At 46.4% G+C, this 20,204-nt stretch overlaps 1 protein-coding gene across 1 annotated transcript in view; it reads left to right on the forward strand.

The window, feature by feature from the left end:
* Positions 1–15,198: 15,198 nt before the first annotated feature.
* LOC106810729 (apolipophorins-like) overlaps positions 15,199–20,204 on the forward strand; it is a gene marked incomplete in the record, with an annotated part of 43,862 nt that continues 38,856 nt past the window's right edge. Inside the window, 1 exon segment of the mRNA XM_014814168.1 lies at positions 15,199–15,437. Within this exon segment, the coding sequence (XP_014669654.1) occupies positions 15,392–15,437 (46 nt within the window).

A 20,204-nucleotide genomic window follows, 5' to 3' on the forward strand; every position in this document is an offset into this window, starting at 1 on the left:
GGCCGTGTCGCGTCGCTGCTGTTTCTTGATTTACGCCCGAGTTTGCATTATTGCGAATTTGCAATAGCGCGCTATCACCTTAATAACAATACATTTACTTGATAATAACAAGAACAACACTACAGAATAAACGCGGACGCGGCAACTGCAGCGCGCGTGGTGAGCACGTAAAAATAAATGTGATGTTAATTCCTTGTATCAAGAAACCAGAAAAATGTATAGACATGTACGTGTGCATTGGTGGCTTCGCTTCGCTTCCCGCTGCTGTATGCGCAGGTGAAGGCCGATCTCGCGATATAGAATTCAATATCGGTATCGCGAAAATGTCGCAAATAAGTCAAAATATCCGCCAGCTATCATGCGAATGTTGAAGTTGAATTTAATGTTGAAGTTCATATCGGCAAGTATCGGCCTTCACCTGCGCATCAGCAGCGGGAGCGAAGCGAAGCCACCAATGCACACGTACATGTCTATACATTTTCTGGGTTGCTTGATACAATGAATAACATCACATTTATTTTACGTGCTCACCACGCGCTTGGCAGTTGCCGCGTCGCGTTATTCTTGTAGTGTTGTTCTTGTTATTATTCAAGTAAATGTATTGTTATTAAGGTGATACGCGCTATTGCAAATTCGCATAATGCAAACTCGCGTAAATCAAGAAACAGCAGCGACGCGACACCCACTTTTACCTTTCAGTACATTAAGTAATACTTTAGCAACTTTACTCCACACCAAAAACACTTCACTACAATACGTAAGGCTAACGCTCCATTTAATAGGAGTGTTCCCATCGTCGATGCCACAACTGCGAGCACGTGTGTGTAGCGAGAATCGTGATACAACATACAACCGAGATTTGCAATGTAAAACTGTAAACGAGTATGTAATCTGTAAGAGTGCTAAGTGCAAAGAAGATTTCTCTCGGTGGAAGAATTGTTAAGATGTGCTTCATAATTTCCAACTTTAGGCGAGCTATTGTCAGCAGTAATGCCTAGTGTCGGTAGTAAATGGCTGCATTTTAGAAATAAAGATATACATAATTTGTATTGCAACTTGAGTCTTTGTAGCTTTAATAATCTCAATAAACATATTACATAACTCCTGAGCACACACAAAAGAATCAACACCCACTTCACATATGCACCACTAGTATCACCGTGAATCTCAATAAACATATTACATATGATAACTCCTCAGCACACACAAAAGAATAAACACCCACTTCACATATGGACGCAAGCACACACGTACGCATGCACGCACGCACACACGCAGGCACACACTTGTACGTGCGCACATGTACGTGCACACGCACCCATACACGTGGACGTACACACGCACCCACGCACGAGTACGTGCACACGCACGCACGAGTACGTGCACACGCACGCACGAGTACGTGCACACGCACGCACGAGTACGTGCACACGCACGCACGAGTACGTGCACAGCGGCAGCGGCACGGTACGTGCCCCACCACGCACGCACAGAGGGGGGGGGAACAAAGGGGGGGAGGGGGGAAGAAGTGGGGGAAATAGCGTGCGCCGCACGCACGAGCTAGACGTGCACACGCACGCCACGAGTCGTGCACACGCACGCACGAGTCGGTGCACTACGGCACGCACGAGTTACAGTTGCACACGACGCACGAGTACCTGCACACCACGCACGAGACCGTGCACCTGCCGCCACGCGAGTACGTGGCACACGCAGCCACGAGGTACGTGCACACGCACGCACGAGTACGGTGCCACACGCACGCACGCCGAGTACGTGCCGGCGCACGCACGCACGAGCTGACGTGCACACGCACGCACTGCACGAGTACGGTGCACACGCACGCTACGCACGAGTACGTGCACACGCACGCACGCGCGAGTACGTGCAGCACGGCACGCACGCACGGTGTACGGTGCCACGCACGCACGCACGAGTTACGTGCACACGCACGCACGCACGGTAGTGCACACGCACTGCACGCACGAGTTACGGCTGCACACGCACGACGCACGAGTACGGTGCCACGCCGGCACGCAGCGAGTGACGTGCACACGCCCACGCGCACGCCGGAGGCGTACGCTGCCGCACGCACGCCACGGAGTACGTGCCACACGCGGACGCCGGTACGGTCACACGCACGCACGCGCTACTGGCAGCACGCACGCACGGAGTCGTGCACACGGCACGCGACGTAGTACGTGCGGGACAGCACGCGCGACGCAGCAGGGTGTGTGAGTTGCACACGTACACACGCACGCACGACTATACGTGTACGGGCATACGGCACCGCCAGCGCAAGCACAGTACGAAGTGGCACGCACGGGTACGTACACAAAGCACCGACGCACGCCATGCACGGCCCGAGTACGTGCAGCACGCAGCACGCCAGCGGCCATGTACTTGGCGACACACACGCGGCGCAGGCATCGTACTATGTATGACCACCACGCACGCACACACGCACCCGTGCACGCGATGGTGTACCGTAGCACACGTGACACGCACAGCACGCACGCCTCACAGTACGTGTACGTGCAAACGCACGTGCACTACTACGTGTTACGTGGACGTGCGAGCAGCCACGCAGCATTATATATTGTCAGACGCGAAGATCAGGGGTGCTACGACAGTAAGGGGCTTCTCTGCCAGGTCTACAGATACCTGCACATACATACATGATCTCAATAAACATATTGACTAACTCCTCAGCACACACAAAAGAATAAAACTGCACTTTCCCTGCACTCTATCCCACGGGTGTTCCATTCTGGGTACGTGGATAATGTTCACCTCTGCAGATGTGCTGCCTCTCAGCGGGCAACTGTTTCTAGCGGCTAACCCCGACGAAACGCCGGAACATAAGCAATTTATAAGTCGCTTCGAATATGTACCATCACTATATACATTTGTATATTATATAGCAAGTGTATGATTAATACATTGTATATTGTTATATACAATGTATATATATATACAATTTAGCTGGCCCTATGTGTGTGGGGGGGGGTGCTTCTCTTTCTCTCAGCTCCTCTTAAACCTTAATCCAAACTAACCTAGCTTTCTCATCCTCATCCTCATATTAACTTAAGCAATTAGCTGTAATTTAAATATATCTAGTTTTCTTGTCCTGTCCCCTTCATTCCTTGTGTTCGTTATAGATATTGATTTCGCGTATGAAACCAAAATTTTAGGTAATCGGTAGCAGCTGCCACCTGCTGTTAAAATGAGATGAAAGCGCGATTGCTTTGTTCGACGGTCGTAAGTTGCCAGAGTACCTACATTTCTCATGCGAGTACCCAGAGTGTAACTCCCGCGTTTATTTTCGCAGCTTGCATCCTTTTTCATTTTATGATGAATTGATGCGTCCGTTTTTTACCTGCTTTTGCTGGCGCCAAAACTAAACAAGTATAACTGTTTTTTTAGTAATCAGCTGTAGTTAGTTATAAATTTGCGTAATATGCATTGCTGCATACATTCTATAAACGTTCCGTAGATCCGTGAGCATCGGAAAGCTGTACGTCTCTGTTCATAGTGGTCCCAATTCAATTTAGGTTTAGTTGCATTTCGGAAAAAGATACTACTATGTATTACTTGCTATACGTTGTTGGAGCACAAGAGATTCAGTGTGTGATATAGTTATGCTCGCTTTGTTCGCATTAAGTGCGTGGACCGTGTGCAATTCGCATCTTACTGGGAAAGGGTGATGAAAGAATAACACTACAAGAGCTAAGTACTGTGTATGGTTTACTTCTTATGGAGGAGGGGTGATGACTGAATGAAGCTCTAAGAGCTACCGTGTATGATTCACGTCTTATGAGGAGAGATGATAAAAGAATAAAGCTCTAAGAGCTACCGTGTGAGATTCGCATCTTACTAGGGGAGAGGTCATAAATTACTGAAACTACGGTGTATGATTTGCATCTCACCAAGAGTAGATAAATAACATTATGTTATTTATCTACTCTTGATCTCACGGAGGATAGGTCATAAATGACTCCATGGACTCCATGAGGTCATAAGTCTTCAAGAGCTAAGGTCTAGCTGTGATTGGGATCTTACAAAGGAGGGGTGACTAAGTAATAAAGCTCCAAGACCTAAAAACTGTGTGTGCTTTGCATCTTACGAAAGAGGAGTGATAAATAAATGAAGCTCTAAGAGCTACTGTGTGTGATTTGCATTTTACGGGGGAGAGGTCATAAATGAATGAAGGAATGAAACTCCAAGAGTTACCCTGTGTGATTTGCATCTTACGGGGGAGGGGTAATAAATGAATGAATAAATCATCTTGCAGGAGAGGGTGATGACTGAATTAAGCTCTAAGAGGCTAAGATCTATGGGTTGTGATTTGCATCTTACGAGGGAGGGGTGATGAATGAATAAAGCTCCAAAAGCTACTGTGTATGATTTGCATGCTACGGAGGAGGCGTGACGAATAAGTGAAGCTATAAGAGCTACTTATTCCCATCTTACATGAGAGGGGTGATGAATGAAGGATTGTGTATTTTGTGTTTCTGTGCGTGTATATATACGCTTTGCGTATGTTCGCACGTCTATGCGTGTGTATGTGTAATTCACCCATGACTGCATGCGTAGGTGCATTTAAGTGGCAGGAGGTGGAGAGTGGCTGTGTACGAGTATCAGCCTGTGCACTTAGTGTCGTTCTTTCAATCAGACAGCATATATGGTCTTGTCGTATAATATCGAGTGAAGTGAATTGGCATCCCTGCAAAATATGTAATCAACGGAGATGCGCTTGAAGTGTGTATGATTATATTGCTAACTGTGGCAGCGTTCGCTCGACCGATTATTTCAGTCAACCGACAATTTAGACTTCATTCCGTAATAATTATGTTTATTTTACTATAGCACGTTTACTTCGTGAAAGTTTATATGCTTCTGCTCGTGGCAATAAACCAGACTCTATAGCAGTTAAGGCTATGATATAGCCTCACTCTCTTTCACTCTCTTTCTCGCTCTCGCTCTCTCTTCTGGTATACCGGAACGTACCACGGTACTATCTAATATGCCGGACCGTACCTCGCCTACTCCACTAACGAGTCTAGGAAGTCGCATACGCCTACTCCCTAACCCTAACCCTAACCCTAACCCTAACTCTAACCCTAACCTAACCCTAACCATATCAAATAGTTACCAGGGTACGTTCCGGGCAATATCCTGGGGGACATAGACCCTATGAGCAACACTAACACTTACACTAACAGTCTAACACTAACACTAACACTAACACTAACACTAGTACTAACCCTAACACTAACCCTAACCTCAACACTAACACTAACCCTAACAGGCTATACTAAACTACACTACACTATTTGCTATGCTAACTATAAGCCTACTCGGCCACCACACTTTAGAACACGTACGCGCGCACACACATATATACACACACACCGGCGCGCGACAGTGAGGCGCGCTTTAGCGGCGGCAGCGACAGCTTGCACAGGCTTTCCAGCGGCCCTAAAATTCCTAAAAATTCCTAAAATTTTGAGCTCGCCCTAAAATTTCTAAAAAAAATGTATGCAATTCCTAAAAAAGGGCTAAAATTTTATTCAAATTCCTAATAAAAAATTTCACAGATATGTTTGGAGTTTTTGCTGATGAAATGATGAACTTTTGGTTTGTAGTTATGTCTAATGCAGGGTCTCCAACCATTCCTCATTCTGCGGAATCATTACGATTTCTAGGTTTAATTTCCGCATTCTTTAGCGGCAAGGTTATATTCATCATTTCAGTTGCACTGTACAAAATCTGCACTGATTGGTCGCATTGTTCGCTTAGACACGTTGTTTTTTTGGCATTTTGTATCTGGCATGTCTACGGTAAATGGAACAGCCTATACGCTGTCTGCAAGGTGTCGCGTAGTTTCCCAGCAAACACGGAACATTCTCGTAACATTCGCTGGAGGTTCTAGTTTGGTTACATTAGCCAAAAATATATTCTAAGAACATTCCCATATCGTTATGCATTTATTGGTTTTACTTGGTGAGAGAGTTATGTTCTTGGAATGTTCGGAAAACGTTAACCGTCCTCGGATGGGCACGAAAATTGCCGTTTTTGGGATGTTGCAAACTATAGCACAGGTATCAAATGTATTTTTGTTCGCAGTGGCTACGGGGAAGGTATATAGCCGTATCTTAATGTCTCGAGGCTACGGGTACGGTAGTCCATTTGCGCATGCATCGCTTTTCCACAAAATAATGTCGTTCACTAGCTATTAATTAATCTCCAGCCTAAGTAATTAATTAATTTATTAATTATTAATTAATTAATAAATTAGCTAGCCTACACTAGTTGTTTGGGATTGATTGTCAGTTCAGAAACAGTTCAGTTCAGTTTGTTATTGAAAGCCAAAGATTATATACACCATAGATTAATTTATCTGTGTTTAGATGCTATCATATACGACTTATCGCTATACATTTTCGAATGTCTACGATGCACTGTTGCGATTTTTTCCCTTTTTTTCCTATTTTCCCCTTTTTTCCGATTTTTTCCTTTTTTTCTTTTTTTCCCGATTTTCTCCCTTTCTTTATCAAAACTAGACTCGAACTCGAACTCGGACTCGGACTCGGGTGGCGCGGACTCGGACTTGGACTCGGGGGAGGGGGCGGACTCGGACTCGGACTTGGGGGGTGCGGACTCGACTACAACACTGGGGATGAATGAATGAATTAATGAAACTCCAAGAGCTAAGTATTCTGTATGATTCGCATCTTACGAGGGAGGGGTGATAAATGAATGAAGCTCTAGTAGCTACTGTGTATGATTCGCATCTTACGAGGGAAGGCACGTGATGAATGAAGCAATTAATGAAGCGCCAAGAGCTATAAGTACTGTGTATGATTCGCATCTTACGTCGGAGGGAGGGGTGATAAATGAATGAAGCTCCAAGCGCTAAGTTGCGCGTGCGTGCATCGTTGCCGCACAGAAGTTTCTGAATGAATAACATGTATGACGTACATAATTGACTCGTCCAGTAGCGTATAGCCTGCCCCCTGGCGATCAATAGTGGAGTTCTTTGACAGGGGGTTCCACATGCTCCAGATAAGCATCAATCGGACCTGGTGAAATATACGTGTGTGTATGGCGGGGTTGTATATATGCGTGTGTGACGTTTGGCATGCTGGTTCGTATCTTCATACGATAACAAGCGTGCGCGAGCGTGCGTATGTGCGTGTCTTCGTATGCCATTCCTCTGAAGTCTGATCGATATTTAGGCACAACCGTGAAGGATAAATAGTAGGGCCTACGCTGTGGCTATATACCCGGCAGCCGGCACCCTAACCCTAACCCTAACCCTTCTGTTTGCTTGAGAAATCACCGAAAATTAAAAACTGCCGGGCCTTTAGGAAATCGAAGACCGTGCCCGGCTGCCGGGCATATAGCCACTTCGTAAATCAGGGAGATAGCCAAAGAGGGAGCAGATAATAGGAGGGGTGAGGAGGACGAGGAGGTTGAGGAAGAGGCTCAAAAAGAAGGGAGACGGGATGGATAGAACAATGAGTGGCTATGGTTTTCTAGGAGATAGATAAGAATATACGGGGAGAGTGAATTTGTTTAGTCTTCCGAAGCTTCCTATGCTATAGCAGGATACATTATAGATGCAGATTTGTATGTGCACATGGCAGGTTTTGCCAGTAGAAATAGTGACTATTTAGCTACCAAGTAGAACTATTTATATATTATTGCCTGTTGTTGGGGGCACTATGCTCTCATAGTGTTGCTTTGGGAATGTATAGTGCCCGAGCGGGAGCGAGGGCACTATTTCTTCCCAAAGTAACACTATGAGAGCATAGTGCCCCCAACAACAGGCAATAATGTTTTTAGTGCATCACATGACTTTGCAATCTACTCGGCAAATATGAAGTGAATAAGACAAAGTTTCTTAAACGAACAATTTCAATTTGTATTAAAACACAAACTTAACACATTGCAACTGGAATAAACATTGGAATAAAAGTATTTTCCGAGTATCCTTTGGAATACACATTGAAAGCGCGCGCGCAACCTGCATAACTGCGTCGCGCAAGCAATAGTGCCCGCTCAGGCGGGCACCATTGTTTCATAGTACCTGCAACGTTATCCAATAGAATTTCAACGATTTATCATGTGATGCACTAATATTTATTTAACTAACAATTTAAAATGTTGTTTATACAACTAACCTGGATATGGTTGAGGCGACTAGGTCAAATCTAGTTTTACTGTCAATATTTAAGGGGGAGTAGCAGGAGGTGACCAAAGAGGAGAGGAAGGATAGGAATTCTGAATAGGAAGAGGGCGTTGAGAGCAACGGGAAAGAAGCTGAAAAGGAGAGAGAGGAGATTGAACAATATGCGGCTATGGTGTTATAGGGAGAGAATGAGGGAGAGAGCGGGAGAGGCAGGGAGAGGGAGCGAGAGAGGGGGAGGGTAAGGTAGAGGGAGGGCGAAAGGGAGGGAGGGAGATCGAAAGAGACAGAGACAAAAGCAGGCGAGTGAACTAGGACGTAAACGAGAGCTAGAGGAAGAGGTGGGGTGATTGGCGGAGGGAGAGGGTGAGAGGGAGAGGGAGGTAGGAAGGAAGAGACAGGGGGGAAGATGGAGGGAGAGAGAAAGAGAGGGATGAGGGGGAAGAGAACGCGGCGTAGAAAGTGAGAGAGGGAAAGAGGATGCAAGGGAAACAGTTGAGGCAAGGAGATCAACCCTAGTTTGAATATCGATATGTAAGAGGTAGGGAAGTGGACGGGTGAGGAGGAAGAGATGGTTGAAAGCAAGGGAAAGGAGGCTGAAAATGAGAGAGAGGGGATATAGACAAAACAATATGCGGCTATATGGTGTTATAGGAGGTGGATATGATGTGATAGATAGATAGGAATATACGGACGTAGTAACGGGTAGTTAATTCATCGCTAGGTGCCCCGTTTATGTATCATAGTTTGGCTATACTCTATGTTTTCGCATGCCTTCTCTGTCTCTGAACGGTATTCTGTTAAGATTATATATTTAATACGAAGAGCGCATGCACCTGAATAGGATAAGTTGATATGTACAAAGGTAAGGTAGAGGGAGGGAGGGAAGAAGGGGAGGGATGGAGGGAGAGAGAGAGAGAGAGAGAGAGAGAGAGAGAGAAGGAAGGAAGGGTGAGGTAGAGGGAGGGTGAGCGAAAAGGACAGAGACAGAAGCAGGCGGGTGAACTAGGATGTAAAGAAGAGCTAGAGGAGAAGGTGGGTGATTGAGGGAGGGAGAGAGGAAGAAGAAAGGAAGGATAGAGGGAGAGGGAGGAAGGCAAGGAGAGAGAGAGGAAGGGAGGGAGGAAGAGAGGGAGACTAGTCAGAGACAGACAAACAGAGCAGCAGGCACGTACGCTGCTACGATGTGCATAGCCACAGACGTGGGTAACACACGTATAGCTGGCTGCTTTTTCGGGTGATCTTTGAAAATACAAAGTGAGAATGTCGTGCAATAGTGCCCTGGCTTAAAAGATGTTAGGGGGAGGAAGAGCGAAGGAGTGGAAGAAAGGAAGGGCGGGAGGGAAGGAGAGGGAGGGCGGGTAAGAGAGGGGAAAGAAAAATAGAGAGATGGGGAAGGGAGAGGTAGAGAGAGTGAGAGAGAAAGAGAAAGAGAGGAAGGGGGAGAGGGAGGGAGGGAGGGAGAGAGAGAGAGGGAAGGAAGGAGGAAGGAAGAGTGAGATGGGGAAGACACTGTTGGTCTTCTAACCCTAGCAAGACCGTTTCTTGGAGCTATAACGTAACCAGATTTTGTACTTACTTGGGTACCACCATATCGTAGCTTTCGTAAATGTAGGGGTACACTCTTAAAAATTCGTCTTCTTCTATATATATATTTATGTGTCCGTGTGCAGCCGCAGCCATGGCGGCAGCCAGTGTTTGTTCAAATTGTTGCAGATGAGCATTTGGACGGCATTTGCAGGAAATTGTCGGCAATAATAGGTGAAAGAGAGTATAGAAACATTAAGACTTGGTAGTAAATAGATTTCGTATTTATTTAGCATTATATTTTACTGAAACGCTTCAAGTGCCTGTGGTCATGACAGTCAAGGAGCTACATATGACAGTTACACTGATCGCTACTGCCATCCAGAGAGACATGATACAAGATTGCGTGGCACAGCTTTGCTGTTGATCCTAAGCGCTGCGCGCGGATGAGACGCGCAGTTCCGCGGGATATGCGCACGCAACCGCGGGGATGTTCAAGTGTGAAGCGCTGTCCGCAGTGGAGACGTGCGCCAAATTCGAGGCCCGGCGCACGTCTCCACACCGGTCGGCGGATGGTCTGTAGTTTTAGAAGATGACAATGATTATATATGAACGATATTCTAGGAATTGGAGATTATAAAACAGTAACAAAAATCGCTCAGTCATGCTCTAGATTAGCTGAATCAAAAAGATTAGAATTTAATATGAACAAAAGAAATACAATGGTTTTAAAATTTACAAACAAAGAAAAGATAGAGAAGGAGACCAAGGCAACCAAGGCAATAGGCAACCAAGCCAATAGGCAACCAAGTAATCAAAAAATGCACCAAATATTCATACCTAGGGGATTTATAATTAATGATATAGGAGGTTATAACGATATGATAAGAGTCCGAACTGAAAAATGTTGATGATGAGCCGTTTCATGATGAGCGAAATAATATTATTATCATATGGGCAGAAGAGCAAAATTATGGAAATCATACTATAGAAGCAAGAGTAAAATTATACAAATGCACAGTTTTACCTTCCTTCCTAAATAACAGTAAAAGATGGACTAACTTAACTAAGGAAGAAGTAAAAATATTGGAGGATTTCCAAAATGAGTGCCTGCGCAAAATAATAATCACACAGAAAACGTAAAAAAAATATACGGAAAGGCATTGAAAGCTAGACGATGAAAATTCCAAGGAAAGATACGGAGAAATCAGTAAAAATAACATATAGTTTCTATACGTAAATCGTGGTAAATACATTAAAAACGCATTATTTTATTGAAAATCCCCATATTTACTTATAAAACATCCAAGAGATAGCGCTGTGGCATGTAAACATTGGCTGTATTTTGTGAAAAATGTTCAATGAATGACGCACTCGTTCACTTCCGACAGCGAGTGAAAATGCGGAAAATTTTCCTCTTCGATGCGAAATGCATCGGCCGGGCAATTCATTATTTACGAAAAGTAAATAGGCCGGCGAAAAACGGTAGCTACAAGAACCGGTAACGTCGGTCACGCCTCATTCATGCCCATCAACGAAGAAGGCGAGGCTTATTCCGATTACGGAGATGTAAAAATTCAACATAAGGACGGTGAGCAGTGCGCTAAACAGCGTGTTATTTTCGTTGTTGTGCCAAACTCTATCGTAGGAAACCGTCCTAGTCTAGCAGAATGCCCTAGTTTCTGAGATCGGCGATTCCATGCTGTTATGGGTCCCCATCTATAAAAAATATCAAACAGAGGTGCGGCGTAGGCTGTGATTAGAAGACACAAAGTGTCAATCCTCGGCAAGCCTCGGCATCATGGCCGCATCACGTCTAGCGTCGATGTGAAAACATTTCGCGCACACATCTGCTTCGGATTTCCTTATTCAAATACGCATACATTTCATTCGGCCATTCTAACATTCTTTTTGAGAAGAAGAAGAAGAAGAAGAAGAAGGAGACTGAGCGATGGACAAGGGAGGCAAGTGGTAGGACGGGAGGCGATGAAGTAGGAGTTTTACACTCAACAGCTAGGGTAGGGCGCTCTCCTAATTATAAACACAGGTCGACTGATAACAATTTATCACATAAATCTATGCTGAGATACCCCGTAACCCATATTCATCACAAAATATAACTCTTCTGGTAAGATATATTGCGAATGCGCTAACACACTAACGTAACAAGATTTTGTACTGACTGGTATATGCAGCGGGCACCTTACAAGCAATATCCTCATAAAATTTCTGAGGTCTACAGATGGAATATTATAGTAATCCATAAACTAGCAAATCTTTTTATTCAGATTTAATGATTGATGAATGCTTTACATAACTTCTGAATTAAGAAACTTTAATGTGGAAAGCATTAACAACAATTAGCATACTTCAATTATGTGCAATATTGTGGGAAATAATCAAAATAGTAGCAGTTTCAATGGGTATAGAGTTGTCATGGTAAAACCATTTCTGGTAGCAATAGAAGTGCTCTCTTTCCCATTGTATTCATTAATATTTCCTTTACCTTTATTTATTTCTTTGCGCATTTCCACGGTAAAGTTTTAATATATTTGTATGTAGTCCATATGAATGTTGGCTTGTGTAAAAAGTGGAGAAAAGAAGCTTTTAGCGTAAGACTTCAAATATTCCCTAACCTGTACTTTAGTTTAATCTTATATACTATTTATTCTATTTTCTGCTAACACTAATAAATTTTTTAATCGGCCGGTAGATGGCGATGGCATATGCTCTACTCTACTCTACTCTACTCTACGTGATATATGAAACTGTACATCCAGCCCTTATCAATTTAAAAAAATTGCAATTTTCTCAGAGTTGTAATTTTAATGTGGAGAGCGCATATTCACTAGTATTTTACTATGAAAGATTTCTTGCTGAATCACACACCTGGCGTACTCAATTTCCCTCTAACATCACGTGAGATCTTAATGAAAAAGTATATATTCTTGAAATTGTACTCTCAATTTAGAGTGTGTATGTATGCCTACCAGTAGTTTGACATGATCGATCGCTATCAGAAATTTCCATTAGTTGTATAACACGTATATTTCTTACCATAACGGGACACTCGCCCAGAATTAACGGGAGATGGGGATCGATTGAGAAAGAACGCGCACGTGCGAGAGAGCGACAGCGAAGGACAGCGTACGAGAAAAAGAGAAGAAAGAGAGGACGAGATCGAGAGCGTAAGAGAGAAAGATAGAGAGAGAGAGAGCGCGCGAGAGGGGGAAAGAGAGAATTCGCGCACGAGAGAGAGGTGGAATAAGAGACAAAGTGAAAGATAGGAATGAAGAGGGCGAGAGAAAGAGACAGCTAGCGTAAGCGAGAAAAAAAGATAGCATAAGCGGGAAAAGAGAGAGATAGCGAGAGAGAGACAAACAAACAGACAAAGAGATTTTTTCAAAAAACGAGTGCGATAGAGACAGAGCGAGGAGGCGCGAGAGCAAGCGCGAGTCAGAGCAATCAATGTGAGGGGGTTATATATAAATAGTCATGCGGTGAATCCCAAGTCCTAGCACACGACTATAAGTTACGAGCATATGCTTAACGCAGTGGCGTGCACGTGTTCCCGTTCATGGCAAGTGAAAGTCGGTCGTGTTGTTGATGCATCGATGCTCGGTGTTACGCTGTTATCGGGGGTAACACACGCAGCATCATGAGCTCAGCAGCCTCAGTACCAGGACCGAGATGACCACTCCGTGCCCGCCGCCGCCGCCGCTCATTGGTCGTGCGTTCAACCAGTGGATGCGGCGCCGCTGTATCCGGGCGGCTAGATGCTCATTTCCTCTCCGCGACCTCTCTCTCTCTGTCTCTCTCGCTCTCTATCTCTATCTATCTATCTATCTATCTATCTATCTCACACACACACACACACACACACCACACACAGGCACCCGACAAGACACACACACACACTACACCTGCTCTCTCGTCTCTCTCCTGCTCGTCTTATCTAGATATCTATCTATCTCCATTACACGCAGCGCAGAGCACGCACAGCATGTGGTGTGCACGCACGCACGCATGGCACGCGCAGCACACGACACTATATGCTCTCTCTCTCTCTCCTCCTCCCCTCCCTCCTCTCTCTCTCTCTCTCTCTCTCTGTCCCCATCACTCGCGCTGCCCCATCGGATATCTCTCCTTGCAGTCACGCTCTTTGGATTAGAATTAGGTCTTCCGTCCACCCTCCCCCAGCCACGCTCTGTGACTTAGAATTGGGCCCCCTCCCTCCCCTCCATCCTTCCCGCTCCCCAGCCTTGCGCTGTGTCATAGAATCCCCCCTCCCCTCAATCACGCGCTGGGATTTAATAAGCCCCCGGTTACCCTTTCTTAATTCACAACACGCACACACAACATATCCTCTCTCTAACCCCGTGCTTCGTTTATCGTTGTCTCTACGCCTGTCCTTCTTCTACTTCCTTCTCCGACCTCTCCGTGGGTCTGTTCTCGCCTTCACCCCGATCTCCCTCCCGCGATAAATCATACGACGCGCACATCGGCTTCATTATATAGTTGTACTTTTTTCGACCTTTCATGCACCCTATACTACTTTTATTGTATTTGCATATATATATCGGGGGCAAATAATCTCAAAATTTGAGATATATTATATACGTTTGTGTGTGTGTGTGTGTCATTAGTCCTTCAAATGATCTTGAAGAGCAGATGTAAACACTACGATGGTGAATCATCGGAAGCACATGGCAACAGCAATACTACTATACCAGAATATAACCATGCAGTGCTCTAGTACTCATGTGCGATCGAAAAATACATCATCGCCATAGTTTACGACGCGCTGTTAACGCGGGGTAATAGTATATATTCTTTGCGGTTTAAAAAATCTCCCCAGCAGTTCATTCCACAGCAGTGTTGTTGGAGCGTATAGTTTGGGCAGAATAAAAGCTCACGTGCTGCGGATCATTGGCCCGGGCTGCGCAGTAGAGTCGGCATGCAGTTCTTGGCAATCGTCACCCGTTCCGATCCAAGCGCTGATATGGGGGTCCAGAGGGGTACTGGCATAGGGGGTGCAGGTATATAACAGTAGGACTATGCGGTTATGTTTCTAGGGTTAGGGATAGTGTTGGCGCAAGGGTTATGGTTAGTGAGACTAGTGTTGTGGTTGTGGGGCGGTATGGGTTGGGTGGCGTTTCATATAATTTTCTGTTACATATTGTTCCGTAATACGTTCTTGTCGTGTTCCCGTCGCTATATGCCCACGGCAGAAATGAACCTACTGTCATATTCCCAGTGCGCAGCGTCCCTGTGCCAACGTGCTATAAATAGAGACAATGGTGACCACACATGCACCTTTCTCAGGCTCTCACACTCACAAGTCCTTCACTCTGTCGGCTCGGTTATAACACATCACGTGCGCTCGCCTATACGTAACAAGCGTTTGGCCACCGGCCAATCGCAACCGCGCGCCACCCCCACGTGGGTGCCACCCGGACCTCGCAGTGGTACGATCCATTTCGTTTTCACCCGGAGACGGCCGAGATTCACAACAAAGTCTCCCTAGCATCGGAGTTAGATCATCATCATAGAGAGATAATCACGTACACAGGAGTGACAGCCCTGGTAGGTCCGCAGTATCGCCAGAGGTACCTCCCACCGTCTTAGACACACGGCGAGGAAAGGAGGAAGAAGTCGTCAAGAGTTCAGATGAATCACCTGGGAATTCTGCTGCTCGTGGGAGCTGCTTATGCAGGTATATAAGCGAGTGTAATTAACATATTAATTACGCAGTAATTGTTTTTTAATCGACATTTCGAACAAGGTATATACGTTTTGTTTGTAGCGCGCTTCAAAGTATAACGAAATCGCGTTATATAGGCCCTACGATTGTTTTTCCATCTGATTTGTTCGAAGCGAGAAAATTATATTATTATTAGTTTAGTTTTATTTTAATAATATTAACATTGATTTGTTTTTTGACACGTTCATGTTACGTATAATGGGCTATAAATGTATATAACTACTCTATATTTATTTTGCTGGTATATATATATATATATATATATATATATATATATATATTGGTATATCTGTAATTATACCTCTGTGTGTGTCGGGGTCATGCTGTGTATGGGTGAAGTAGGGGACAGATGGTCACCTAATTCTGCGATTGTCATCAGCTATAATATAATTAATGATTGTTTACTCTAGCACTGGGCATAATAATTAACCAGTTTGTGAAGCTGTTGGTGAATAGATCCAGATGTCGGATTAGGGGAAACTAAATATAAAGCTGTTTAATCTAAAGTTATTTAAAGAGACTATACGGGTATATCGAATCAGACGCGTCATATCTTACCGCTTGGAGGGATAACTTGCTTCGGGTCAGGATTGCGCGATGGAGCCTGCGGTTCAATTATTCCTACTTCAGGACCACGCGCCGACACATAAATAATCATTACCATCGCCTAACCCTTTCCCTATAACACTAACTTTAATTTCCGTAATCTTAGGCCAATTATTAAAGGACGTGGTCCTAAAGCGGGTTTGAACCGATTCGCGCAACCTGCAGGGAGTATAGACAATATTTTGGACGTCTACACCACATCCACGCATGAAGAAAAACGTGATGATAAACGAACGAGAGTGCATGCACTAGCTCACTATATAACCACCCGATAGCGGAGCTTGAACGTCTACTATGCGTGGGCCAAGCGCGCAGTATCTTCGCATCTCATCGCTGCATTTCCCGTTAGTCACCCCCCTCCCCCTCCTCCTCACCCCGTCCCCGAACATGCGACGTTATCTGCTGCTGCCTCGCATGTCGTGTGGCAGGGGCATGCTCGTGCCGAGCGACCACCGCGTGCAGTAGCGAGTGCTTCTCCCGTGCACTCACCCCAGGATCCTGGGATGTCGCACGCACTCCTGCGCACTCACCCCGGGATCCTGTGATGTCGCACTCACTCTTGCGCACTCACCACGGGATCCGGGGATGTCGCACTCACTCTTGCGCACTCACCCCGGGATCCGGGGATGTCGCACGCACTCTTGCGCGCCGACTCCGGGATCCCGGGATGTCGCTGTGCGTTAAACTCGCATCGCATCTAACTGATCTTGCACAGACTCGCATCACAATAACTTTCGCTCTCTTGTGTTTCTTCGCGAGTCGCTTTCACTGTCCGCCCGATTGGAAGGGGAGACGCTGTGCGGGGGGCTTGTAACGTGGTCCTATCCGTGTAGCGCCCTTCGTTGTTCATACAGCCTACGGTTAGATGCAATAAGACGATATAGGTCTACCCGAGTACCCTTGCGTTTTCTGTACGGTTAGAGATATGTAATGTACCCCCCTCCATCCCTGCCCGTGTAGGCCTGTGCTATCTCACGATTATATAGCTAATGTAGGGCTAGATAAAATAATGTAACGCAAGCAAGTGTAGGTAAACAAGTAGGGTACTCTTGTGTGTCGGAGGATTGCATTCTTGAAACTAATCTTGGGAGAAACGCGCGCGCACGATCTCAATATTTTTTTTGTTTCCCGTCCGCATCGGTAGCAGGAAATATAATTTATACTATATATTATAACTTTACTCCGTAAATTGACTCCGCAGATATGCATAAAAGTTGACTCATTTTATTTAGCCTCAACCCGCGCACATCAATATAGGGAGGGTTAGCGCCATGATCGAACGAACGTTCACACATTGACAGACCCTGCGCGTGTGTGTTGTGTATTGACTTTAGTCTTGCAGCCCGGTCGGTCTAGGGAAGGGTGATCGCAAATCACGAGGTGGGAGGGTGGCCCAGTGAGGAACAATTAAGATGATTGCTATGGCAACAGGCATCAACTTGCGTAAATCGACGCTCGCACGCGCAGATTTCCGGGGAAGCTTGGCAACCACTAGTAAATAACAGTTTCACTAAGACAAAGACCAGCAGCATGCGCAGCGGGGCGGTGTGGTGGGGAGTCCGCTGCGGCTGACCGGGGGTGGGGGTGGGAGCGGGGAGGGGCTTTGTGCCCTGTGATGGCAGATGATTTTGATGCCATAGGAACTCCCGGTCTGCTTGCGAATCCACTAATAGCTGTGTTACGTGCGCGGGTGAGGGGGGGACTCGCGCCTCCCTCTGGATCCCCACACCGACTCGCACTAGAGTGCTGAGCATGAGCTTAGCCGCAAGGCATGTTAGGGGCTATGTAGTGTGCGAATGCCGCCTGGATCGTTTCGCCTGTGTGTGGTGTGTGTGTGTGTGTGTGTGTGTGCGTGCGTTGCGTGCGGTGTGTGGTGTGTTGGGCGTGCGTGCGCTGCGTAGTGTGTGCGGTGCGGCGCGCGGCGCGCTGGTGCGCGGTCGCCGTGTGTAGTACTCGATCTGCATTGGCACTTGGTCCGGCAACGGACTGGGTCTCGCATCCGAGGATGGCTTTTGAGCTGTGTTATCAGTAGAGACGTGCATAGAGAGTACTGCTCGCTGGGCCTGGAACCATGCCTTCGAGGGAGCATTAGAGTGGGGGACGTGTGGATGTGCACTATGATATGTATGGGTATGTGCTTGCGAGTGAGTTAGTAATCTGTTTATGTGAGATTCAGCGGTGCTATTAGTCGGGTCGCATATGCTAAGTGGGTGTATTATTTTTTGTGTGTGCTGAAGGTTATGTAATATTGTTTCTATTGAAAGATTTCATGTATATAAGTCGGTGACATGTGGACTCTGCACACCGACCCCCTAGATTGCAATTACTGGTGTGGGGGGTGCCAGTTACAATGGTCGTTCCAGGGCCTTATATTTCGCGGCCTGAACAATCGACCTATACATGCCGTGCGTGCCGACAGCGTTATTTGCGGGATTGTGCACATGTAGTGCGCGACGGTTGGCAAATCGCTCTAGGTACACATTTGGGGCCCCGTGGATATGCCGCGCTTGCGGCCTGTTTATGAAAAAGGATACTAGGGTGTAGCGATTATGAATAGTAATGATATTAGATATAAAACATATAGGTGGTGTGGTGCATTTTAATCCCAGTCGGTCCCGATACTCGGCGATTTATGACATATATATAGTTATAAATGTTTATTACTATGCTAGTATATATATATACAGGGGCGGTATCATAGGGTTTTGAGTGGATGGCAATTTCCATACTGTTTCTTTCGCAGCGGGAGTGACCTAGAGTGGACTTATATTGCGCATGAGAGCCCTCCACCTTGTCCGCGGTGGCGAGAGAGAAGAGACGCGGTGAACCCGTCCAGGAGTGAGCAGAGTGATAGCCATGACCCCTCCCGGACCTTCAGCGTGCGAGAGCCCGAGAGCGAGCGAGATGACCGTGTGACCAGAATGGAGTTGAGCAATTGATAGTGCCTTTCGATAGACTCCCTCCACCAAGTACACGTTGGGCTATAGAGACTAGTACGCGTAGTGACGATGAGCAGAGTGGAAGGTGCTGATTTGATCTCCGCACCACCTGTCAGCGTGCAGATCGAGAGAGAGAGACGTGTGTGAACGGAAGCGAGCGATGAGTGAGAATATATTACTCGATGTATCTCCTCCCACCTTGTCGCGTCGCAGAGAGAGAGAACGCGGTGGGATCTGGAGGTGAGCAAGTGATATTGCCGACAGATCCCCGTCCACCTTGAGTCGCGTCAGAGAGCAGAGATGGAGAGAGTACGGGTCTGACGAAAGTGACTAGAGTGATAGTCTATATGCCCCTCCACCGTTTTGGCGCCTGTGCGAGAGCAAGAAGAGAGGACGCGTGCCGGGAGGAACCATATTGATATCGGAATGAAACGCCCACTCCACCGTTGTCGCGGTGTGCGAGAAGAGAGAGAGAGACTGGAGATGACGGAGTGAGCAGATGGTATAGTGCTCATATCCCTCACCGTGTCGCTGCGTGAAGAGAGAGAGAAGAGAACGCGGTGGAGGATGAGACGAAGCCACGAGGATTAGGTATGCTGATGATACCCTGCCACCTTCGCAATTCGAAGAGAAGATGAGATGAGCACGAGAGACACGCGGTGGGCACCGAGAGGAGCAAGGGATAGTGCCTCTGATGACCCTGACACAGTCCATATTGCGCGTGCGAAGAGAGCGGAGCGATGAGAGACGCGTGTACGAGAGTGAGCAGAAGTTGATTAGTTGCTGCTGATCCCTCCACCTCCGCGTTGAATAGAGAGAGAGAGAGAACATGTGGTACTGGAGTGAGCAAGTGATAGTTCTATGATCCCTACCACCTTGTCCGCTGTTGAGAAGAGAGAGAAAGAAGAGACGTTGGTGGACGGATGAGCAGAGGATAGTGCGATATCCCTCCACCTTGTCGCGTCGAGAGAAAGAGCACAAGAGACCGGTGGACGTGGAGTGAGCAGATGGAAGTGCCCCGAATCCCTGCCACCTGTTCGCGTGCGAGAGAGAGAGAGACGAAGAGATACGCGTGTAACGGGAGTGATGCAGAGTGGATAATTTGCTGCATCTACCCCTCACCTTGTCGCAGGCTGACGAAGAGAGAGAGAGACTCGGTGGACGGATGAGCAGA

This window comes from Priapulus caudatus, unplaced genomic scaffold (assembly GCF_000485595.1).
Source record: "Priapulus caudatus unplaced genomic scaffold, Priapulus_caudatus-5.0.1 Scaffold469, whole genome shotgun sequence".
NCBI classification, from domain to species: Eukaryota; Metazoa; Priapulida; class Priapulimorpha; order Priapulimorphida; family Priapulidae; genus Priapulus; species Priapulus caudatus.